Consider the following 25,677-nt stretch of genomic DNA (forward strand, 5'->3'; position numbering starts at 1 on the left):
TCCCTGGTCTGGGAACTAAGATCTCACAAGCCATGTGGCGTGGCCAAAAAAAAAAAAAAAAAAACCCCAAACAAACAAACATAAAAACTTCTGGTGACATCTCAGAAATGAAGAAAACATTATTGGAAGCTGGAGAAAAAGGTGATACTTTTTATAAAGTAGCAGGAACTTGACTGAATCATATTCTGCTGTTGGACAGAAAATAGAACTTGTAAGTGATGAGCTTGGATAGTTAACTGAGGATATTATCAAGCAAAAGGTGTAAAGTATAGATGGATGATTTTCTCTTGCTGATTACAGTAAAAATCTGAGAGGAAAGAGATAAATTGAAAAGGAGTCAGTACTCAAAGATCTGGAAGATTCTCAGCTTACACAGATCGAATGCTCCAGAGACAAGGCCTTCAGTGTAGCTGGACAACCTTTCGGTGAAGAGGTTAGATGGGTGATTCATGGACCCAATCAACCATCTCAACAGAAACCAGGAATAGAAAGGGGGTTATCCATAGGAAGGATCCATGGAAGAGCCTTGTATCCAGTTGTGTGTATCCCTCTGATATCCAAAGAAGACCAATATGGTTCTCACCAGAAACACTGCTAGCTTGGATTGAATTTGATAGAGACAGGACAAAATAAAGACTGTCAGACTTTTGGGATTCTACTGGGATTCTACACACAGACAATGGAGTGCCCAGGGGGTGGGTCCACTACTGAGGGTTGAGACACCAAGGCCACCTCAACTGAGAGCAGCTCCAAGGCCAATGGGACCTGTGCAGCCCAGAGACTGCAGTTGATAGGGATTCCACTGGCCCAGTAGCTCAGCTGGTAACTCAGCTGGTAAAGACTCCCTGATAGCTCAGCTGCTAAAGAGTCTGCCTGCAATGCAGGAGACCCCTGTTCGATTCCCAGGTTGGGAAGATCTGCTGGAGAAGGGATAGGCTCCCCACTCCAGTATTCTTGGGCTTCCCTGTTGGCTCAGTTGGTAAAGAATACACCTACAGTGTGAGAGACCTGGGTTCAGTCCCTGGGTTGGAAGATCCCCTGGAGTAGGGAAAGGCTATCCAGTCCAGTATTCTGGCTTGGAGAATTCCATGGACTGTATAGTCCATGGACTCGTAAAGAGTTGGACACAACTGAGCAACTTACTTCTCTTCACTTCCACTGGCCCAGAGAGCATTCCAAGCTACAGAGTAATTTGGAAACTCTAAGATATTTGGAAATTAAACAACCCATATCTAAATAGCCTATAATTCAAAGAAATCACAAGAGAAATTATGTTTCATACTGAATGAAAATGAAATGCAACATTTAAAATTTTGTAGGGTATAGCTACAGCAGTGCTTAAGAGGAAATTTTTTTAGCTTTGAAATGTCTATCTTAGAAAGGAAAACCTCGTATCAGTAATCTAAGCTTCCATCTTGAGAAACTTGAATGTCAAGAGCAAACTTAGCCAAAAGAAGCAGACGGAAGGAAGTAATGAGTCGCGTAGTAATTAATAAAACCGAAAGCAGAAAAAAAAAAAAAAAAATCAAACCAAGGGACTTTTCAAGTGGTTCAGTGGTTAAGACTGCACTCCCAAAGCAGAGGGCCCAAGTCCTATCCCTGGTCAGGCAACTAGATCCCTCGCCCGGTAACTGAAGATCCTGCTCCATAAAGAGCTTGTGTGCCACAACTAAGACCTGGCGCAGGTGCTACCTGCTCCCCCCAAAATTGGTATTTTTGTTAGTATATAGCTGGCCTTTACTAGGTCAACTAAAGAAAAAAGAGAGATTAACAAAAGCCAAGAAGAAGGGACATCACTACTAACCCTATAAAAATTTCCCTCATTCCTCAGTCGGTAAAGAATCTGCCTGCAATGCAGCAGACCTGAGTTCGATTCCTGGGTTGGGAAGATCCCCTGGAGAAGGAAATGGCAATCTACTCCAGTATTCTTGCCTGGAAAATCCCATGGACAGAGGAGCCTGGTGGGTTACAGTCCATGGGGTTCCAAGAGTCGGACACGACTTAGCAACTAAACCCAACCAGGGATTATTATAAACAACTTTATGCAAACACATTATACAACATAAGTGAAATGGACAAACTACTTAGAATTATATAAATTACTAAAACTGAAAAAGAAAAACAATAAATGTATGAAAAGTAAAGAAATTGAGATCATAATAAAAATTTTTCTAACAAGGAAAAGCACAGGCCTAGATGGTTTCACAAGTGAAATCTATCAAACAGTTTAAGAATATTGAAAGTCACATCCGAGTCTTTGGGACCCCATGGACTATACAGTCCATGGAATTCTCCGGACCAGAATACTAGACTGGGTAGTCTTTCCCTTCTCCAGGGGATCTTCCCAACCCAAGGATCGAACCAGGGTTTCCTGCATTGTAGGTAGATTCTTTACCAGCTGAGCCATAAAGGAAACCCAAGAATACTGGAGTGAGTAGCCTATCCTTTGTCCAGTGGATCTTCCCGACCCAGGAATCGAACTGGGGTCTCCTGTGTTGCAGGTGGATTCTTTACCAACTGAGCTATCAGGGAAGTGAATATTAATCCTTCACAATCTCTCCCAGAAAATAAAAGGGGCCATTAATTACTCTGATACCAAAGTGAGACAAAGATATCACAGGAAAAGAAACTACAGATGAATATCTCTAACAATATGGACACAAATATTCTCAATCAAATATGAGTAAATTAAATCCATTAATATAGTAAAAATTATACATCATGATCAAGTGGAATTTATCTTAGCAATACAAGGTTAGCTTAACATCCAAAAATAATGTATTTAGAGAGTTAAATACTTCACTCTCAATAATGTTCACTAATAATAGAATGTCTGAGTATTGGCATAATCACACAATATATTCTTACTAGAAATTAGAATGTACAGTATACATCTACAGAAAGCAATATGAATTTCACACACAGTGTTGAATGAAGGCTGAATTAAGAGAGCACATATTGAGTTCCATTTACATAAAGTACAAAAATAGGCAAGACTAACCTATCATGTTAAGGGTTTAGTGTATGTATGCTATGCTGTCGCTCAGTCGTGTCCAACTCTTTGCAACCCCATGGACTGTAGCCTGCCAGGCTCCTCTGTCCATGGGAATTCTCCAGGCAAGAATACTAGAGTGGGTTGCCATGCCCTCCTCTAGGGGAGTTTCTATCTTTTAGGGCCAGAGGAGGGTAGTGGCTTGATGAGACTGCAGTAGGCACTTCTGAGGATGGATAATATTGTTTCTTCATCTGAGTGCTAGTAACACAAGTGTGTTCAGTTTGTGACAATTCAGTAAACAGTGCACTTATTTACTTATAAAATGAGCATCACCTACTGATACTACTTGGTTGGTCTACATTCAGAGCATGACAACATAGACTAAATGTACCATTTTTTATTATAGTGTTTCATCTTACTTCCTGAGACCTATCCAGTCTTATTCTCTCCCCATCAACTAGTCCTCTATTCTTCTATCTTCAATTTTTCTCCCCACTCACTCTTTATCTTTATTCTACAAATATAATTAGGTCTCTAATCTCCTTAGAAAACAAACTCCTTAAAATTCTGTTGCCTCCACCAACGAGTTTCCTCTTTTTCCTTCCTGCATTATCACATTTCTTGAAAGGAATCATTATCTATTCTCAGGGCCTTACCATACACTTCTTAACCCCAGGCAAGGACATTCCATAGGTAACATCTCTCTGGCCCTTCTTCTGCCCTTCGCCTTAATTCTAGCATCACCTTAGTTAGCATCTTCTCCAGCTCTCTGTAGCATCTCCTAGTCACTTCTTCCCTCTCCTGAGAGCTCTCCTGGCTTTTATGATGTTTGAACTAGCTGGGCCCAGCTTCCCTGAGAAGCTCCTTTTCTCTACCAGCTCTACCCCTTCATTCCCTCAGATACTAGTATTTTATAATTCCTTGTTTCTTTTTCCACAAGATCTCCCTTGGTAAAGTTTCTTCCCTATCTTTAGTCATATTTTCAGATACTCGCAAATCTTGCTGAGTTTACATTTTTAACCGCCTGTCCTCTTTCATCTCTTTTGTCCTTTAATCCTGTCTACAAAGCACTGTCAGATACTGCCCCAGAATTACAATTCTGGCCATGTCACATGTAAATGGCCTGCACCGCTAACTAAATGCTTTCCTGATTCCTTAGCAGGGCATTTGAAACTCTCCAAACCTGATCCCAATCCATCCCTTAACCTAGGATCCACCCAACCAAGATGCTGGGCTAATTCCCCAGCGGGCCCTTAGCTTCCCACCGCTGTGCTCTCGCTCCTGCCGCTACCTACGAAACACTGCACTCCTAAATCTCCATTTTACTCCGTCTGCGGCAAGGCTCAGCTTGAGTACCGCAGTCTTTGAGAAAATTAGTGACCTTCTACTGCTGGATCCCGGATCCCAAGCCCTTGCAGTCGACGGTGGGGTGTTTCTGCACTTTACACTCCCGCCACGCTGGGGTAAGACCCCTTCTCCCACTCTCCGCCCTGTAGCTTCGAGAACTGTCCTTGCAGACAGCGTGTTCGCGGTGTGCGAATGTAATCTGGTCCTCTGCCCCAGATTTACAGATGGTCGGTTCTATTTTTATCTCCTTGATGCTACACTAAGCTCTATCGCTATTTCAATTTTCCTCTTACAGTCTCCCGTCAACCGTTTTCGACCTGGGGCGGTCCCCACCAGGTCCCACCCAGAGACCCCTCCTTCTCCCGGTCCCCTCAATGGTTCTCTGAACCCCGCCGCGGCCCCGCCACAGAGCTGCAGTCCTCCGGGCGGCCTAGAGGGGAGTGCCGCCCCCCACTTCCGGCGCGCGCCGCCCGAGGTCATTCTGCCCCTCACCTGGGGTCAGTCCCCGCCGCCCGCGGAGCGAAGGGTGAGTGAGGCGGTGCGGCCCCGCGGCTTCGGGGCCCCGGGTGCTTCCCAAAATGCCGCTGTCCGGCCGCGGCCTGCCTAGGCCCCAGGCAGAGCATGCGGTTCTACTAAGTGGCCGCCCCTCAACGGTACCGTCTGGCCGCTCGCCCTTCCGTCGGTCGGCGCATCAGTCCGTCGGTCATTCTTTTATGCTTTCATGTTTATTCGCTTGCGGTTCATCCACCTGCCTTTGCATCTCCGGACTCCGGGAGCACTAACCGGGTGCTTCCTGTGTGCCTGGCCGCTGACGGAGGAGTCACAGGGGCACAGATGGAATCCTTCCTCCCATTTCACTCGCCCAGAGTTCATTCTTGTGTCCTATCTCAGCCATCCTTCTTGACTTCCCCAGTCTAGGTTAGATTTATAGGTTAGATTTTTTTTTTAAACGAGCCACTCTCAGAGCACTTTGTACTCTCCCCCTTGTAGTTCTTTCACAATTAAATCAGGTAATTCCGTGCTTTTTTTTCCCCCCTCTTTTTTTAAACATCTGCCTCTCCCCACTGTTTTTCAGTCCCTGGTGGCTCAGTGGTAAGGGCTTCCCAGGTGGGGCAGTGGTAAGGACTCCATCTGCCAATGCATGAGGTGCAAGAGATGCTGGTTCCATCCCTGGGTTGGGAAGATCCCCTGGAGAAGGAAATCCCATGGATAGAGGAGGCTGGGGGGCTACAGTCCATGGGAGGGGTGGGGGCGGGGGCTGGTCACAGGAGTTGGCAAAAGTCAGACACGACTTAGCAACACAACAACCACAATTGTCTTGTTTGTAACTCTTTCAGTGACAATTGTCTTGTTTGTAACTCTTTCAGTGCCTGCCCAGTGCCTGCACAAAGTAGGAACTCAATAAATGTTAGAGAAATGTATGAAAACACAGGCTTTCCTCAAAAGTGCAGTTGGTTTAGTGGAGAAGGCAGATGTGAAAGGGCAGTTCATCAAGGTACCCATCTAAGAGTATGGACTCTGGTGTCAGACCATTTGGTTTCAAAACAATCCAGACTACTTACTAGCCTTGTGACCTGAGACAAAGTACATAACATCTCTGTTTTTCTTCTGTAAAACTGTAGAATATAGGGTGCTATAAAGATGAATGAAGACACTTAGAACAGGTAGCTGATGCTTGACACTACAATGAAAGCTCAGTTAGTGTTTTCTGTTACAGTTTAAGCAGACAAGGTAGATACTTTATACTGCAGTAGACAGGAATGTCCAAAAGTGGCCTGGACTTCCTTGGGTGTCTTGGACTAAGAGCTACCTGGGACCAGGATCTCGTCTCCCAGAGGTGCTTCCGGCCTGCACCTGGGTCCCTTAGACAACTCCATAAACAGCTGACACTTAAATTCACACTTCTGGTCCAAAGCAGTCGACTTATGCCCCTTGGTGACAAAGCTGCTTTCTCATATTTACACAGTAAGAATGTAGAAGGAGCAGTCCCTTGAATTACCTTCCGTAAATTCCCTGGTGGTTCAGTACAGGGGGTATGGATTGGATCCCTGGTCAGGGAACTAAAGCCCTGCATGCTGCACACAGCCGGAAAAAACACAAAAAACAAAAGCCCAAAATGAAAGGAGAGAGAAGGAAAAAAAAACACACACCAGAATTCCTTTCTATGGGATAATGGGAGAATCAGGGTACATGTGCTCTTTTTACTCACCACTCAGTAAGTTTCCCCAATAAAGCCTATTCTGTAACCCATGCCTTCTGACGTGAAATTTGCGTTTCCCTTATCCACTATGTTGAGTGCTGTATGCACGATGTGTTGAGAATCTCCTCTGGGCCAAGTGTTTTAAAATGCAACTTTTATTGTTATTTAGTTATGGGGAGGTCAACAGATCAGGAGATGATTGGTGAGAAAAGGTAGTTTGTTACAGGTCCCAAAGGAGCAGGGGCATGCCTGGCCCACAGAGCCACTTGGGGAAGCCCCAGGGTCAGTTAGGAGGTGATAGGAGCAGAAAGTGGGCAGGAGCCTTTATTGTGTCTTGTGTGGCAAGAAACAGGGCAAGGTCATGAGGTTTAGGATTGGCTACTTTGAATAATTTCAAAGTAGGGACAGGGCTCTGAGGCATAGAGGTTATCCCTGATTGCTGATACTTGGTCCTGGGGTGATTAGGGCAGGGGAATGGTGGTCCTGGATGAGAAACCCCCCTGGAGGAGATGGTGGGTTTGTGGGGCTCTGGATTGGTTGCTTGGTATGTAAAAGGCATACCTGCAAGCAAGTTTGCTATCTCTTGAAATCTGCTAGCCCTGGAAAGGGCAGTCCCTCCAGTGTTGACAAGGCCCTAGATGTCAAAGCATCAGAATTTAAAAAATGCTTAATATACCAAGCAAAACTAAATGTTTATGTTATTGTAATTCCTGTAATAACTCTGATGAAAGCATTGTTGACTCCATTTTTAATGGAGAAGAAATGGAATCTCAGAAAGGTTTAGTTGGCGACTACTGTCATAGCTTTTAAGAGTCTGCATTATGATTCCACATTGTGGGGTCACCTGATTCCAAAGCTGGTGCCTTTCCTGTGAACTAAGTCATCTCCTTGCAGTATGAGAAATGGGGACTTTTTCAGACCTAATTAGGCATTCAACAATGTTGACCACTGCCTGTTTTAAACTCTCCTTTCTTAACTGTAGCAACACTCTTTCTTTTATATATGTAACGCCTACTGTGTACCACACATTGGATTGGGTGATGGAGACACAGTGGGAGCAAAAATCTTGATGTGGCTTATAATCTCATTGTGGAGGATAATACGTATTGCTTGAGCTTCCCTGGTGGCTCAGCAGTAAAGAATCCACCTGCAGTGAAGGAAAGGCAGGAGATGCCACTTCAATCCCTGGGTCTGGAAGATCCCCTAAAGGAGGGCATAGCAAAGGAGCCTGGCAGGATACAGTCCATGGGGTCGCAAAGAGTTGGACACGGCTGAAGCAACTGAGCACACACGCATGGGTATTACTCAAATAATCCACTGAAGTATCAGTTCAGTTCAGTCCCTCAGTCATGTCCGACTCTTTGCAACCCCATGGGCTGCAACACACCAAGCTTCCTGTCCATCACCAACTCCCAGAGCTTGCTCAAACTCATGTCCATTGAATCGGTGATGCCATGCAACCATCTCATCTTCTGTTATTCTCTTCTCCTGCCTTCAATCTTTCCCAGCATCAGGATCTTTTCAAATGAATCAGTTCTTTGAACCAAGTGGCCAGAGAATTGGAGTTTCAGCTTTAGCATCAGTCCTTCCAAAGAACACCTAGGACTGATTTCCTTTAGGATGGACTGGTTGGATCTCTTTGCAGTCCAAGGGACTCTCAAGAGTCTTCTCCAACACCACTGTTCAAAAGCATCAATTCTTCGGCACTCAGCTTTTTTCACAGTCCAACTCTCACATCCATTCATGACCACTGGAAAAACCATAGCCTTGACTAGACGGACCTTTGTTGGCAAAGTAATGTCTCTGCTTTTCAATATGCTATCTAGGTTGGTCATAACTTTCCTTCCAAGGAGTAAGTGTCGTTTAATTTCATGGCTGCAGTCACCATCTGCAGTGATTTTGGAGCCCAAAAAGATAAAGTCTGACACTGTTTCCACTGTTTCCCCATCTATTTCCCATGAAGTGATGGGACCAGATGCCATGATCTTCGTTTTCTGAATGTTGAGCTTTAAGCCAACTTTTTCACTCTCCTCTTTCACTTTCATCAAGAGGCTTTTTAGTTCCTCTTCATTTTCTGCCATAAGGGTGGTGTCATCTGCATATCTGAGGTTATTGATATTTCTCCTGGCAATCTTGATTCCAGCTTGTGCTTCTTCCAGCCCAGCGTTTCTCATGATGTACTCTGCATATAAGTTAAATAAGCAGGGTGACAATATACAGCCTTGATGTACTCCTTTTCCTATTTGGAACCAGTCTGTTGTTCCATGTCCAGTTCTAACTGTTGCTTCCTGACCTGTGTATAGGTTTCTCAAGAGGCAGGTCAGGTGGTCTGGTATTCCCATCTCTTTAAGAATTTTCCACAATTTATTGTGATCCACACAGTCAAAGGCTTTGGCATAGTCAATAAAGCAGAAATAGATGTTTTTCTGGAACTCTCTTGCTTTTTCCATGATCCAGCGGATGTTGGCAATTTGATCTCTGGTTCCTCTGCCTTTTCTAAAACCAGCTTGAACATCTGGAAGTTCACGGTTCACGTATTGCTGAAGCCTGGCTTGGAGAATTTTGAGCATTACTTTACTAGCATGTGAGATGAGTGCATTGTGTGGTAGTTTGAGCAGTCTTTGGCATTGCCTTTCTTTGGGATTGGAATGAAAACTGACCTTTTCCAGTCCTGTGGCCACTGCTGAGTTTTCCGAATTTGCTGGCATATTGAGTGCAGCACTTTCACAGCATTGTCTTTCAGGATTTGAAACAGCTCAACTGGAATTCCATCACCTCCACTAGCTTTGTTCGTAGTGATGCTTTCTAAGGCCCACTTGACTTCACATTCCAGGATGTCTGGCTCTAGGTGAGTGATCACACCATCGTGATTATCTGAGTCATGAAGATCTTTTTTGTACAGTTCTGTGTATTCTTGCCACCTCTTCTTAATATCTTCTGCTTCAGTTAGGTCCATACCATTTCTGTTCTTTATTGAGCCCATCTTTGCATGAAATGTTCCCTTGGTATCTCTAATTTTCTTGAAGAGATCTCTAGTCTTTCCCATTCTGTTGTTTTCCTCTATTTCTTTGCATTGATTGCTGAGGAAGGCTTTCTTATCTCTCCTTGCTGTTCTTTGGAACTCTGCATTCAGATGCTTATATCTTTCCTTTTCTTTGCTTTTCACTTCTCTTCTTTTCACAGCTATTTGTAAGGCCTCCCCAGACAGCCATTTTGCTTTTTTGCATTTCTTTTCTATGGGGATGGTCTTGATCCCTGTCTCCTGTACAATGTCATGAACCTCAGTCCATAGTTCATCAGGCATTCTATCTATCAGATCTAGTCCCTTAAATCTATTTCTCACTTCCACTGTATAATCATAAGGGATTTGATTTAGGTCATACCTGAATGGTCTAGTGGTTTTCCCTACTTTCTTCAATTTAAGTCTAAATTTGGCAACCTGACTTGGCTCTTGAGAAACCTATATGCAGGTCAGAAAGCAACAGTTAGAACTGGACCAGTTAGACTGGTTCCAAATAGAAAAAGGAGTACATCAAGGCTGTATATTGTCACCCTGCTTATTTAATTTATATGCAGAGTACATCATGAGAAACACTGGGCTGGAAGAAGCACAAGCTGGAATCAAGATTGCCAGCAGAAATATCAATAACCTCAAGATATGCAGATGACACCACCCTTATGGCAGAAAGTGAAGAGGAACCAAAAAGCTTCTTGATGAAAGTGAAAGAGGAGAGTGAAAAAGTTGGCTTAAAGCTCAACATTCAGAAAACGAAGATCATGGCATCTGGTCCCATCACTTCATGGGAAATAGATGGGGAAACAGTGGAAACAGTGTCAGACTTTATCTTTTTGGGCTCCAAAATCACTGCAGATGGTGACTGCAGCCATGAAATTAAATGACACTTACTCCTTGGAAGGAAAGTTATGACCAACCTAGATAGCATATTGAAAAGCAGAGACATTCATTACTTTGCCAACAAAGGTCCGTCTAGTCAAGGCTATGGTTTTTCCAGTGGTCATGCATGGATGTGAGAGTTGGACTGTGAAAAAAGCTGAGTGCCAAAGAATTGATGCTTTTGAACAGTGGTGTTGGAGAAGACTCTTGAGAGTCCCTTGGACTGCAAAGAGATCCAACCAGTCCATCCTAAAGGAGATCAGTCCTGGATGTTTATTGGAAGGACTGATACTGAAGCTGAAACTCCAATACTTTGGCCACCTCATGTGAAGAGTTGACTCATTGGAAAAGACCCTGATGCTGGGAGGGATTGGGGGCAGGAGGAGAAGGGGATGACAGAGGATGAGATGGTGATGGTATCACTGACTCGATGGACATGAGTTTGAGTAAACTCTGGGATTTGGTGATGGACAGGGAGGCCCGGAGTGCCGTGATTCATGGGGTTGCAAAGAGTCTGCCACGACTGAGCGACTGAACTGAATTGAACTGTACTGGGGCTGTATATATACTGACAAAATGAGAGAAGTGCTCTGAGGGAAAGGAACATGATTCTCTTTCATGACTTCCTGAATGGTCCAGGGTTCTCAAACCTGCCTACACATCAGAATTGCTTGCAGACTGTTTTACAGATCTAAAACCCCATCCATGAGGTTCTGGCTCAGGCTGGGGTATGGCCCGGGAATCTGTAAAGTGACATGAGTGCAAAGACAGACTCACCTGGGCTAAAGTGAGTTTGGAGTTTTAACTCCAAAGCTGAAGGGCTTTGGAGTTTTTTTGTCTTTAATTTTTATTTTATATTGGAGTATAGTTGACATAGGACTTCCCTCATAACTCAGTCGGTAAAGAATCTGCCTGCAATTCAGGAGGCCGTGGGTTTAATTCCTGGGTCAGGAAGATCCTCTGGAGAAGGAAATGGCGACCCATTCTAGTATTCTCACCTGGAGAATCCCATGGATAGAGGAGCCTGGCAAGCTACAGTCCATGGGATCGCAAGAGTCGAACTCGACTTAGCAACTAAACCACCACCTCCATAGTTGATTAGTGGGCTTCCCTGGTGGCTCAGATAATAGAGAATCTGCCTGCAATGCAGAGACTTGTGTTCGATCCCTGGGTCAGGAAGATTCCCCTGTAGAAGGGAATGGCTACCCACTCCAGTATTCTTGCCTGGAAAATCTCATAGACTGAGGAGCCTGGTGGGCTATAGTCCATGGGGTCACAAAGGCTCAGACAGGACTGAGTGACTAAGCACGTATATGTAGTAAATTAACAATCTTGTGTTAGTTTCAGGTGTACAGCTAGGTGATTGTTACACGTGTTTGTATTGTATTTCAAATTCTTTTCCCATTTAAGTTGTTATAGAATGTTGAGCAGAGTTCCTTGTGCTTTACAGTAGGTCCTTGTTGATTACCCATTGTTTTTGTTTTTGCTTTTTTGAAACTAGTCCGGGGAACAAGATCGGATCTGCAACTTGAAGAAGTCACTGTGGTTACATTAGAAGCAGACTGCGTTCTCATACAGTGTGACAAGGATAGTTGCTGAAATGAAGATGGTGCTGGTAGTGATGGGGAAAGGTAGATTCTGGAGATAGGAAATAAAATCAATAGGACTCAATTTGAATTAAATATAGGAAGAATGTGTTAGGCATGCTTTCATGTTTCTGGCAATACAGCCAGATGGTTATTCCTGCTTTCTGAGGGGGATCTTCCTGGGAGAAGAGCAGGTTGCAGTGGGATGAATCATCAGTTGATCATGGATGTGCTGAGTTTGAGGTCCTTTTGAGAAATTCAAGAGGATTTATGATGGATGTGAGTCACAATGGGCACAGAGAACTGGAGCTCAGATGGGAGCTCTAGACTAGAAGTGGATGGTAACTGAAGGTCAGGATGAGATTCCCGGGAGAGACTAAGAGCAGTGGTGGTGGGCTTAGGGCTGACCTGTGGAACTCTGATGTAGAGGAGGGTGGGCCTGTGAAGGAGATGGAGAAGGAGCAGTGAGAGTGCTTCAGCCACCCAGTGGAGGACAAGTTGGTGAGGGATAATATTTGTGCATTGTCATGGAATTTCTTAAATGTCAATTGTAAGAAGAACTAAAGAAATGTATTTAATATTTTCCAAGTACCACAAAATTAAGAAGAAAAATGTCCCTAAATTTCTCTTTGTTGAGGTCTCTCCTCTCTCACTATTCCTTACCTCTGCCTAGGCAGAGGTACTCTGTCCAGTACTTTGTACCCTGGCTGCATATCAGAAGCATCTATGGAGCTTATTGGAGTCCCACCCATGGAGATTCTGATTCAACAAGTCTGTCCTGATGTCTGTGTTCCATGGTTGATTCTGAGCCATAGCACGCTGAGCCTGGCCTTTCTGAATTACCTGCATTTTCCTCAATGGGCCACATCCTCTTACTTGCCATCCCACTGCTTGCCTGAATGACCTTCCTCTACGGCTTTACCCAGCTCACACATATCAGGCTATGCTGAGATGATTCGCCCAGGCAGACAGTTCTTCCTGGTCTTGGTTATCTTTCCAGGCTACCTTGTCTGCTTCTCTCGATCCTTGGGTATATTGCACTGTGTTTGTCACTTTCCTGTACTAAACTAGGAGTCCTTGAAAACAGACCTTCGTACCCTGAGAATCCTGATCAGTATACTGCTTAGCACAGAGCTCAAGTATTGTTGAGATAATGGATGAAGGAATCCATTCCTCTTTTCTTTGTGTCTCAGAACCTTGTGACTTAAAGTCAAGAATAAACCTTCCTTTTATGTACATCACCATGGCCATTCTCCATGACTTTTCCTTAACAGTTTCACCCTCATTCTTAATTTAATTTAGTGTCAACCTAGATTGTCCTGGGCATTAACCCATTCTGTAATTTTAAAAAGCCAGTGCATCAGAGTTGGGCTACTCCTAGGTTCATGTCTTGACTTTGCTGTATACCAGTTTGGGACCTTGGGCAAATTACTTAGCTTTTGAGAACCTCAGTTTCCTCATCTGTAAAGTGGGGATGATAATGCATACCTGCTAGTGTTATTTACACTTTCTGATAAAATTGTAATTGTAAAGTGCCTTGCCCAAGGTAGGTTTATTAAGTGCAGATTCCCTTCTTTGGAGAGTTGTTGTTGTTTAGTCGCTAAGTCGTATCCAACTGTTTGTGACCCCATGGATTGTAGCCTGCCAGGCTCCTCTGTCTGTGGGATTTCCCAGGCAAGAATAAATGAAGTGGGTTGCCATTTTCTTCTCCAGAGGATTTTCCCGACCCAAGGATTGAACCCAAGTCTTCTGCATTGGCAGGCAGATTCTTTACCACTGAGTCACTCAGGAAGCCCCTCTTTGGAGAGAACCCATGACTTAATAGAAAGAGCTAATAAATACTCTGGTTGCTGAGCACAGTTGTGCTGCTTACTGGCTGTGTGTCTTGGGTCCCTTTATATTCTCAGCAGCCTCATTTGGAAAATGGGCACAGTTATGATTGTCCTTACAGAATTCATAGGGAAGTTATATTAAATTTATGTTAAGTATCTCGCAGGTGCTTGGCATCTAGTAGGTGCTCAGTAAAGTGGTGCTTGTTATTCTGAGGAGTAATAATACACTAGAATGTTTTTCCTGCTTTGCATGATTTTTGAGCACTACTTACTGTCTCCCATGTTGTCTCTAACATGGTCACCAAAAGTTGAATTTATTTCAGTGATACTTAAACATTTTCCGTTTCACATCCTGAGAAAAATCCTGAATCATCTATGAATGTATCATTTATACGAAAGCTCCCTTCTCGTCAGTTTTCTTTACAGCGCTATGCTCTGTGTCACCTGGTCTTCAAACAGTTGAATTTATATTCTAAACACATTTTTCCCCCTGTGTGACATTAGCATCGTCCACCTCAGGAGCTCCCTGAAGCATCAGAACTCAGAAGAAATCTCGTAGACACAGACCCATCTGCTCACCACTTCGGCTAGGCAGCCTCTGAATTCAGATTGTCTCTGCCCAGAATGGCAGGGAAGTCTGCAGCCTTGGCCTACTGTGCTCCAAAAGGGCAAGAAAGACTCGTCGTGGTGAAGGTCGAAGAAGAAAACTGTGTTTGGGGGCACGACTTCGGCCGTCAGGGAAACGCCTGTAGCCGGGAGGCCTTCCGCCAGCGGTTCAGGCAGTTTGGCTACTCTGACTCCGCGGGGCCCCGGGAGGCGCTGGGCCGGCTCCGCGAGCTTTGCTGTCAGTGGCTGAGGCCCGAGGTGCTCAGCAAGGAGCAGATCCTGGAGCTGCTGGTGCTGGAGCAGTTCCTGGCCATCCTGCCCGAGGAGCTGCAGGCCTTGTTCCGAGAGAACCGACCAGAGAGCGGAGAGGACGCCGTGGAGATGTTGGAGGAGCTGGAGAAGGAGCTCGACGAGCCAAGGCAACAGGTAGGGAGGTGTTTTGTTGGCTTGTTTAACCATTTGTAGGTTAATGAGAAAGCCATTCTGAGTGACTTGACTGGGCTACCAGAGAACGATAAAAATTTTTGTCTTTTGGCTTATTATTTGTCCACTAGGATCAAGTCACTAGAGCTATTAGCCTTATTGTTCTCTATCTAATCATTTGCTTGAGTTTCTGACTCTGGTTGGCCTGCCCTGTTATTCTAGGGGTTTTCCTCTTGTGTGTCCTCAGAATCATAGTGTTGGTACTTGATTACTCCTAGGACACAGCTCGTGGCCAGGGAATGACCTGGAAGGAAATGACATCTGTGGGAGCACTGAAGTCACCGAGTATCCAGCTCCAGCCCTTGGAAAAGCGGGGCAAGAATGAGACTCAGGAGTGCCAGGCTTTCTGTGAGACAGGTGAGGAGCCACAGTCCATGTGGGGTTGAGGATGGAGGTGAAGGTGTAAATGCGTGGCATGGGGCATTTTCTTAATGACTGCTGCTTGTGACTGTCATTAAATGTTGTGGAAAAGCCCCCTTACCTAGAAATATTCTTCCTTTGGCTCTGCCTAGAATCTGAAATTCCAACATAATTTCTAATTCTGGGTTAAGAGTTAAGGTCTCAGCACTTCGCAGATGGTCCAGTGGTTAAGAATTCGTCTGCCAATGCTGAGGACACAGGTTCCATCCCTGGTCAGGGAAGATCCCACTTGCCTCAACTAAACCAGTCCACCACAACTACTGAAGCCCACGCTCCACCACACGAGGAGCACCCCAGTAAGAAGCCTGTGCACTGCAGCTAGAGAGTAGCTGCCTCTCACCGCAAGTAGAGAAAGCCCACATACAACAGCGAAGACCCAGCATAAGAAAAAAAAACTAAAATTAATTAAAAAAATAAAAAAAGAAACTTAGAAAAAATTAAGGTCTCTAATAGAATTTTCTAATAATACCCATAATATTCAAAGACCAGTATTCTGTTTTTTTAATATTATGGTCCTACTGTCAAGGCAATTCCTAAGATGAAGACGAATAATGTATCAGTAAGAGAAATTACATGGTAGCTTGAACAGGGAAAGTTTAGCATTAAGAATTATTAACTATGACAGGGGATTAATTACTAACTAGTTTTTAAAATCCCCATTAAGTATACAGAAATAACACATGTAGGAGTCTCTGGGATTGAGGTAGATCACCCCAGAAAGGAACCAGTCTGCAAGAGGGTGCCACATCCTCTCCCTCCCCTGGCAGAGCTGAGGTCCAGACCTTGTTGAAAAGGGCACAGCTGTGGCCCGCTGAAATGTTCCCAGAAGTGCTTGCTGGCAGACTTGCTGGGAAACTGCTCTTTGGGGTTTGAGGACAGCCATTCATGGGTGGGGGGAGAGTGTTGTGTTCTAGGGGGCAGAATTCCCTGAGAAGCCACCTTTTTGAGTGCCAGGAGCCCCCCATGGGGAGGTGCCATGACACGGAACTTGCTGGAAAGCCATGCTGAGGGATGGTGCCCTGCACCTTGCAGGGAAACAAAGAGAGCACACCAGAACCAGGAAGGGAAGACCCTTCCTCCTCCAGTGTCTGTTTGGCCCCCCTACTGTTAAAGTTCACATCGTGTCAGTCGGCCAGGGAGAAGTGTGTCACAGGCAGGGCATCGAAGGGTGGGTTTGAAGCTGACCAGGGGGCTTTATGTTATTGGCAAAGTCATCCCTATGGGCAGCACATACATCAGGCTTATTAACTTGTTTTCATGAACAAGTTTGTTACACCCACCTACCCTTCCGATTTCATTTTTACCAAACAATCTTATTAAGTTCCCATGAAACAGCTATAATAAAAAAGTACATTAGTCTAGTCTGGTCTGTGTGACAGTTACATTACTCATTCATTCTTATTGTGGTTTTCCTGCTCAGTTTCATGAGCTTGGCTAATGAGAGTTGACCCCAAGAGGTAAATCTATTCATTGTATGATGATAAAGTTAGGTTTATGAGGCCACAAGGTCAAGGGCTAGCTCTCAGATTTTGGCAGTTCACCAAAGGAACTCATGCATCTGTACATTGAGACCTCCTGAGAAACTCCCTTCCAGCTCTCCTGACACATCATTTGCCAAGTGAACCATCTTCTGCATCCAGTAGGAGCTACATTCAAGTGGACTTTAACAATCATTTCCTCGAGTCCTCTGCCTTAAAAGTAGGTAAATATCTAAATCAGTTAGAGTAGATTATTCCTTTTTTAAGGTCTTAAGGAATGAGAGTGTCCTATAATTTTTTAAGTCATTCTTGTTTTTTTCATTCTGATATTTGTTGTGGGCTGAATTATGTCCCCCTGCCCCCAATTTCTGTGTTGAAGCCTTAGCCTCCAGTACCTCAGAATATGACTGTGTTTGAGATAGAGCCTTTAAAGAAGTAAATAAGTTAACATGGGATTGTTAGGGTGATCTCTAATCCAATATGACGGTGTCCTTGTAAGAAGAGGAGATTGGGACATAACACAAATTGAGGGACAACCATATAAGGACACAGTGGAAAGAAAGCCACTGCAAGCCACAGAGAGGTAGACCTGGAGGGGGAAAAAAACCTGTCAACACATTGATTTTGGACTTCCAACCTCCAGAACTGTGAGAAAGTAAATTTCTGTTGTTTAAGCCATCCAGTGTATGGTATTGTGTTACGGCAAGCAGACCAGCCAGCTACAACAATCTTAAACTTCTTTTCTGGGTCGATATGAACTACTTCCAACTTTAATTCCATTTTATTTTATTTGTTCAGCAGAGTCCTCATAAAACACAACCTATTCTTGAAGGCAGTGAGTACACCGCCCTTTAACTTTGTTTTAACTAAGCATCTCACTGCCTCTGACTCTCTGTTCCATCTCTGGTCATTCCCCTGGACATGCTTCAGGTTCTCCACATTCATTTGAACTACAGGGATAAAAAAATAAAATACTCTAATAAAGATCTGACTAGTTTATAAGGTAGATTCACACCCCTCTTACGTGTTGCACTTTGCATCTTTTTATTGTTCACTCTTTCACAGTGGTATTACATTTTTGACTCAATCCAGCCTTCCTCATCCTCCGTTTATGCCTGGTCCCTAAGAATATGGCCTTGAATGGCCTTTACTGGATTCCTGATGAATCTCGTTATGCTGATCTCTTTCTTAGTCATGAGGGTTTCACCTCCACTTCTGAGGATTAATGTGGATCATTTCACATCTTTTACCTAGGTCCTGAGGTTTAAATCATTGGAGGAATCCACTCTGACTGGATTGTAAGAGCCATCACGTAATTTTTACAGCCTTACACCGTCGTTACATAATATATAATATAATTTTCCTGTAGCTTCTTCACTAGCCTAATAGTATGTCTTGCAAGAAGAGAAGTCTGTGTTGGAGATTTGAGTGCAGGTGGTTTGCTGAGAACATGCTCTTCAGGAGAACTCTGGATGGAGTGAGAGAGGGAGGGTTAGGAAGGGGCAAGATCAAGAAACCTAGCCTTGGCTTAATCCATGTGGTGGGGCTTTGCAGGGATCCCCCTGGAGCATAATTGTACTGCTGAGTTGTCGCTTCTTGAGTTGGGGTGGAGGGTGGTGAGGGTGGAGTAATTTCCTAGGCCGGGTGGCTTTCATCTGCCAGGGAAAGTCTCCAGAGAAGGAGACAGCTGTAGGTCATTAGGAGCCAACAGTTGCAGCAGCTGAGGGAAGGAGGCACCATACTGGTGAAGGTGATTTGGGTGGGCAGTGGAGCATCATCTTTATAGTGTTACCCTGTGCAATTAAGGCTGAGTCCCTAGGTAAGAGGATTTTAGACCATACAGGGTATTGAAAAAGTAGGGAAGTAGTGGGGTGGGGTGAAAGTGAAAGTGAAGTCACTCAGTCGTGTCCAACTCTTTGCGACCCCGTGGACTGTAGCCTACCAGGCTCCTCCCTCCATGGGATTCTCCAGGCAAGAGTACTGGAGTGGGTTGCCATTTCCTTCTCCAGGGGATCTTCCCGACCCAGGGATTGAACCTGGGTCTCCTGCATTCCAGGCAGACGTTTTAACCTCTGAGCCACCAGGGGATGTTATATAGAAGAGCTTTTCTATAGGGAAACCTATGGCTTATTTCTCTTCCAGAGTGTCTCCTATAATCTGTACTCTGCCCTCCAGCCTCTGGACTTTGGGCTTGGTTGTGAATTATCATTCATTCTTGGGAGATAGTAATTAGATTATTTGGCTTATTTTTGTACAAATATTTCTAAATACTCAAGTAGTCATTTGTTATTCTACGTTCAATCTTAAATTTCCATAAATTATTTTAGTTAACTGTTTATCCTAATATTTTTATATAATAAACATATATAGTTGAAAGAATAAAAGTCTTGATATTTTCCTGATCTATACATCTAAGGTCAGGATTTTGTACTGGTCTCATGATTTGACTTCATGTAATTACAGAATTTGAAGAGGTATTTTCAGTTCAGTTCAGTTCACTCAGTCGTGTCTGACTCTTTGCAACCCCATGAACTTCAGCAAGCGAGGCCTCCCTGTCCATCACCAACTTCCAGAGTTTACTCAAGCTCATGTCCATTGAGTCAGTGATGCCATCCAACCATCTCATCCTCTGTCACCTTCTCCTTCCGCCTTCAGTCTTTCCCAGGACCAGGGTCTTTTCAAATGAGTCAACTCTTCACATCAGGTGGCCAAAGTATTGGAGTTTCAGCTTCAACATCAGTCCTTCCAATGAATATTCAGGACTGATTTCCTTTAGGATGGACTGGTTGGATCGCCTTGCAGTCCAAGGGACTCTCAAGAGTCCTCTCCAAAACCACAGTTCAAAAGCATCAATTCTTTGGTGCTCAGCTTTCTTTATAGTCCAACTCTCACATCCATACATGACTGCTGGAAAATCCATAGCCTTGACTAGACAGACCTTTGTTGGCAAAGTAATATTTCTGCTTTTTAATATGCTGTCTAGGTTGGTTATAACTTTCCTTCCAAGGAGTAAGAGATATTTTAAATCCTGTAAATTATGTAACTGTTCTAATGTTCACAACCCTAATTTTGTCCCTACAAAATTTTATTGCCACTTTATACTCTAATAATTTGATCTATTTACTACTTTCAGAAAATTTCTCATTGGGTTGTTACTTCTCTGACTTTAACCAAGTTGGTGCTTATTATTCTTCAGCCCTTTTTATATATTATGCTTTTATTTATAATTTTTCCCTTTTCAAACAAGCACAGGCTTGATTAAGTTTCTGTCTAAGATCCAAGAACAGTGTGAATTTGAGTGTTCCATCCTAATCTAATAGGCAGTGTCATCCATCTGTGATTTCTGGTAAGGAGTGAGGGAAAGAGAAGCTGGATAGCCCTCTGCTTTGGTCAGGTAATCATTGTGAGACTTTATTGTTGTGTTTGAAGTATCATGAACTACAAGAATATCAGAAAAGGTATTTATTTTCATATAAAAACATGCTTTTTTACAAAAATAAAACAAAAATGTTAAAAAAAATTTTTTTTCCCCTCAGTGCCATGCCATTATAGCCATGCTTCCTTCCAATAAGAAAGGCAGATGACATGGAGGGAAAACTGTAAACCTTGATGTGAAGCATCTTTGGTTGAATCCTAACTCTACCAATTGTTTATTCTGTGACCTTACATCGGTGAACTTCGGTGGTGGGTCAGTGATAAAGAACCTGCCTGCCAAGAAGGAGACCTAGGTTCCATCCTTGGGTCAGGAAGATGCCCTGGAGAAGGAAATGGCAACCCGCTCCAATAATCCCATGGACAGAGGAGCCTTAGCGGGCTACAGTCCATGGGGTCGCAAAGAGTCAGACAAGACTTAATAACTAAACAACAGCAACAAGAGATATCAATGATATAGCCTCTCTGAGTCTTCATTTCCTAATCTGTAGAATGTGTATAAGTTTAGAGGACTTTGAGGAGGTAGAAAGTAACTTAACAGTTTTTCAGATTTTCTCCATGCAAAATAATTCAAGTTACCTTAGCCATCATTTAGTAGCCTCCTGTTTTGAGTTACGAGAAATCTAGAAATGAGAGGGGCATGTTGTGTGAGAGCTGAAGGTTTGGCACCAGGCAGTCATATCTGCCTCTCCTTTCCAACCTTCGTTGACCGTTTATCAATAAAAAAGTGAACATGGAAGACTCCCACCAGACCCTGAATGAGTCAGGAATTCACAAGATTCCTTTTATTATGCTCTGCATATCGTATTCTATTTGCTTGTAATTATTTGATCAACTAAGAACTTACCAGAATCTGCCATTTACCTTTGCACCCCCTGTGTGTGTGCGTGCTAAGTTGATTCAGTCGTGTCTGACTCTTTGGGACTCTAGGGACTGTGGCCCTCAGTCCATGGGATTCTTCAGGCATGAATACTGGAGTGGGTTGCCGTGTCTTCCTCCAGGAGATCTTCCCAACCCAGAGATTGAACACACGTCTCCTGCATTGGCTGGTGGGTTCTTTACCACTAGCACCACCTGGGAAGCCCTTGTACTGCCTACCTCTGTTCAGTTCTAAACCTTGAAGTGTTTTCCAATTGTATCTTCTGCTCTCCTGTTTTTCTAGAAGGACTAGATTCAAGACTCAGACATCTTTCTTTAGCCTACTTGTTCCTAGTTGTTCCTCTTTTCCTTTCCCTCATTGCCTAAAAACACACCTTCTCCTCTAACCCAGGACTGTCTCCCAGCTTCCTGCTCTCTCACTGCTACCCCTGTTTACCACCATCTCCTTTAGCTAATGTCTTTCACTGTTCACTATCTCTCCTTTCCCAGGCTGACTCTCATTCTAGTCTATATTACTGTCTAGTCTATATTACTCTCATTCTAGTCTATATTACTGTCTAGTCTATATTACTGTCTAGTCTATATTACTGTCTATATTACTAGTCTATATTACTGTCTAGTCTATATTACTGAGAGGGCACCTCTCACTACCCCAAGTCACTTCTCTCTCTCTTTTTATTAACCATTTTTATTTTTTATTTAATAAATAAAACTGAAACCAAGTCACTTCTCTTAATTGTAGATTTGGAAGCTAATTTTTAATAGTTTTCCTTCTAATAGGTAAATACCTATTTTACTTGATTTCTTTTCTATTCTCACTATAGTAAGTTTTTTCTTCCAGCATGGGGAGCAAATGACACTTGCATATTCTATTCACATTTTTAGATGGCAAGCTGGTGGCTGACAGAGTATTGACAGCAAAGCAAGAAATTATTGAATGTGTTGCATCAGCAACCACAATACCTCCAAGGCGACTCCCTGGGGAAACTCCTTCAGGACAGATACTTGAAGAAGCTTTAGGAGGTCTGGACAATTTTGAGAAGCTGAAAGGCAGTGCTTCTGGGAACAAACTGAGTCAGTTCCCTTCCCAGGAAACACATTTTAGACTGGCCAGCTTCACCAAGAAAATCGCCACAGAAAAGAATTTCCTGGAATGTAATGAAAGTATAGGAAGCCTCAGCCTGAACTCAAACTCTATAACACAACCGAGAATTCTTTCTGGGGGTAAGCTCTATGAGTGCTTGGACTGCGGGAAAGCCTTTTGCCAGAGCTCCAAGCTGATTAGACATCAGAGAATTCATACTGGAGAGAGACCTTATGCATGTCAAGATTGTAGCAAAGCCTTTAGTCTGAGATCAGACCTTGTTCGACATTGGAGAATTCATAGTGGTGAAAAACCCTATGGATGTTGTGAATGTGGAAAAGCCTTCAGGGGCAGCTCAGAGCTCATCCGGCATCAGAGAATTCACACTGGAGAGAAGCCTTATGGATGTGGTGAATGTGGGAGAGCTTTCAGCCGGAGCTCAGCCCTTACCCAGCATAAGAAAATTCACACTGGAGACAAAGGCTATGAATGTACTGAATGTGGTAAGGCTTTCAGTAGAAGCTCTATCCTTATTGAACATCAGCGAATTCACACTGGAGAGAAACCTTATGAATGTAATGCATGTGGAAAATCCTTCAATCAAAGCTCAGCCCTCACCCAGCATCAGAGGATCCACACTGGGGAAAAGCCTTATGAATGCAGTGAATGTAGGAAGACCTTTAGGCATAGATCAGGCCTCATGCAGCATCAGAGAACTCACACCAGAGTGTAACTCTTTGGGTAAGAGTTGTACAATTGTGAAATGCTAGGAATTCACTTTGGGGGTGAGACTCCACAGAAGATAAAGGTTTTCTGAGAGCAGAATTCTTGTCCTTCCAGTGCCATGAACTGTTGTAAGAGTAGATCCACAGAAGGATATTTGTTGAAGTGTTGAATGGGTACCTTCACAGTAAATCTGGGGTTAGGGAAGAGATCCTGAGAGAGCTCCTTATAAGATGGCTAGGAGGTGATGCCTCTAATGGCAAGGATCCCTGCCCAGGCAAGAGCATTTGTATTTGGCAGGTGAAGGCACATGCCAAATTATCCAGTTCTCTGAAATGTTGTGTTGTGAGGTTGTGAAACGTTGAATTATGCCCTGGATCAGTTTAGTAGTATCTGGGGAATGGTGACTCATTCTCCTCCCACGTCAGTTCTCTCCTCAGCCCTGGCCTTCCTGCTGAGGTCTGCTTGTTTAGTGAGTGCCTGGTATGTGCCATTCATCAGGGGCAGACATGGCCACTGCATCTTGAGTTAAGGGCTAGTAAGTTTTATATATATATGCATGCGTGCATGGTCAGTTGCTTCAGTTATATCTGACTCTTTGCGACCCCAAATTCCTCTGTCCATGGGATTCTCCAGGCAAGAATACTGGAGTGGGTTGCTATTTCCTCCTCCAGAGGATCTTCCCGACCCAAAGATCTAACCTGCATCTCTTGCAGCTTCTGCATTGCAGGCGGATTCTTTACCACTGAGCCACCACGGAAGCCCTTACATATATATGCATATTCAGAAATATATATACACATATTCATATATGTGAGTATATGTATATGTGTGGTGTGCATGTATGATTCTGTTGAAATGCATGGATGGCAAGGGATACCTAACCTGGTCCATGAGTCACCAAAGGCTTCCTGGATGTGATGAAATCTCAGTTGAGACATAAAAGGTGGGTAGAGGTTAGCCAGAACAAAGCGAGAAGGAAGAGAATGTTACAAGCAGAGGTTATCGCATGCTGCATGGCATGAAAAGAGGATCTGGAACCATCCCTTCTTCTGACACTTCTCTCTGGCAACAATTTGTTCTTGTGGCCCCTGGTTCAGAAGCCAGGAGAGGTGTTGGTTCCTCGCTTCCTATTTAGTCACTGAGTTGGGTAGCCAATCCCAATCTCTTGAAGTACTCAGAGAATTAGTGTGATGGGAGACTTGGCTGTGATGCATGAAAAAGACATGTTTGTACATCTAGGAAGGAGTACATATTGGATGCTAGAGGGACAGTGTGGACTAGAGTGCTTGTGTCTCATGACCCTGGGGCCCAGAAATGAGAAGCTGACAGGAACATGGGAGTAGGAGGTCCTCCCAGGCTCCACTATGTCTCATTCCCTGCTTGCCCTCCTCTTCATCAGACTCACAGATGCTAAGCTACTTGAGGGCAATGAGTATTTGTTGAATTACCCTCTCAGATGCCTCAAAACTCAACTTTTCTAATTTTTGTCAGTTTTAATTAACTCACCAGTAATTGTTGAGGGCAGTTAATACCTAAGAGAAAGTCTGAGTCCTCTTCTAGGGTACCCCAGTTTCCCTTCCTGATGCTGTCACTTCTGAAGAAGACATGGTGATCAAAGCTGTTGTGGGTAACGGGGGAGGTGGGATTGGGGGAACAGCCTTTGTGTCCAGAGGCCGTAGGATCACTAGTGAGGTCAATCAGATATCTAAAAAGATTTTTCAGATGGATAGAGTTGCCTTTTCCTGTAGGTGACAATCAAATGATTTCATGTTTTTAATACCATTGAATATCTTTTCCTGATTGTGAACTATAAATGTTGATAGTATAGAAAATGAGAAAGTATAAATCACCCAGGATCCCATCATCCATAGAAACACTGTTAACATTTTAGAGTACTTTCTATTCATTTTTTTAACCCATCAACCCTAATATATATAATATACACACATATATTTTTTCTTGGTAATAATCTTGTCTGGTGAATCATTCTTAGTAACTGATTTTTAACATTTATACTTTTGAATATATACTTCAACTGTTCATTAAAAAAATTTTGGTAGTTGATTTACAATATTGTAAATTTCTGCTGTACAGCAGTGATTCAGTTATATATCTATATATTCTTTAACATACTCGTTTCCATTATGATTTATCTCAGGACATTGAATATAGTTCCTTGTACTATACAGTAGGACCTTGTTGTTATACTTCAGCTATTTAGTATGAGAATGTAATGCAAGATGTCTTGTAATAAAATTTGAGTTTTGAGTTTTGCTTTGAAATTGATCACTCAGTAATAAGCACAGTAAGACAAGTGGAGACATGTTGGGGAAACAGGGGAAGGAGCTGTGGAAGGCTGGGAGCTGCTGATCTCAGCTTTGATTCCATGGCCAAAATGTGTCTGAGATGCTAGCTAGTCCCTGGGGATGCAGTTCATCAGGTGAAGCCACAAAATTGAGGGGCCATCTGGGGCTGAACTGTGGTTGAAAGAACATGGGAATCAGAGCAAGTCCCCTCTGAACACACATGCCCTGCATCCACCAGAATCCGGACACTTCCCCACCCGTCTTGAGAGCAAGAGTCTGGGAGAATGCCCCAGCTTTCCTTAATACAATCACACATGAAGGAAAACCCCATGACCCTCTAGATCTGCCATCGTTCGTGCCTGCCAAGGAGACAGCTGTGAATGATAGTTACTGAGCAGCGGTGTCTGG

The 25,677-nt window shown here is 43.6% G+C and overlaps 2 protein-coding genes across 5 annotated transcripts in view; one reads left to right on the forward strand and one right to left on the reverse strand.

Annotated features, from left to right (window-relative positions):
- Window positions 1–25,677, reverse strand: part of ZNF397 (zinc finger protein 397) — a 49,665-nt gene that overhangs the window by 14,419 nt on the left and 9,569 nt on the right. The window contains exon 1 of one of the 3 annotated variants that reach the window (XM_027526291.1): window positions 4,835–5,245. The exons of the other annotated variants lie outside the window; for them this stretch is intronic. The gene's annotated coding sequence lies outside the window, so the exon portion shown is untranslated. Of the gene's footprint in view, window positions 1–4,834; window positions 5,246–25,677 lie in introns of those variants that run through there. 3 annotated transcript variants of the gene reach the window in all.
- On the forward strand, window positions 2,485–25,236 carry ZSCAN30 (zinc finger and SCAN domain containing 30). Of its 2 annotated transcripts, none has more exons than XM_027526297.1 (4): window positions 2,485–4,458; window positions 14,360–14,887; window positions 15,163–15,301; window positions 22,039–23,574. In XM_027526297.1, exons 2-4 carry the CDS (start codon window positions 14,480–14,482, stop codon window positions 22,968–22,970), a joined length of 1,479 nt encoding a protein of 492 aa, XP_027382098.1. In that variant the 5' UTR covers window positions 2,485–4,458; window positions 14,360–14,479; the 3' UTR covers window positions 22,971–23,574. The 2 variants fall into 2 exon arrangements, with proteins under 2 accessions (XP_027382098.1, XP_027382097.1); XM_027526296.1 differs by lacking the exon at window positions 2,485–4,458 and adding an exon at window positions 4,465–4,868 and having other exon boundaries at window positions 22,039–25,236.

The sequence above is a fragment of the Bos indicus x Bos taurus genome, chromosome 24 (genome assembly GCF_003369695.1).
Source record: "Bos indicus x Bos taurus breed Angus x Brahman F1 hybrid chromosome 24, Bos_hybrid_MaternalHap_v2.0, whole genome shotgun sequence".
Taxonomy (NCBI): domain Eukaryota; kingdom Metazoa; phylum Chordata; class Mammalia; order Artiodactyla; family Bovidae; genus Bos; species Bos indicus x Bos taurus.

Excerpts from the sequence above, each read along its gene's own strand:
- ZSCAN30 (XM_027526297.1), top strand. The coding sequence starts at position 14,480 with ATGGCAGGGAAGTCTGCAGCCTTGGCCTACTGTGCTCCAAAAGGGCAA. Across the intron at positions 14,888-15,162 it reads TCGACGAGCCAAGGCAACAG|GACACAGCTCGTGGCCAGGG; the intron begins GTAGGGAGGTGT and ends GATTACTCCTAG. Across the intron at positions 15,302-22,038 it reads CCAGGCTTTCTGTGAGACAG|ATGGCAAGCTGGTGGCTGAC; the intron begins GTGAGGAGCCAC and ends TCACATTTTTAG.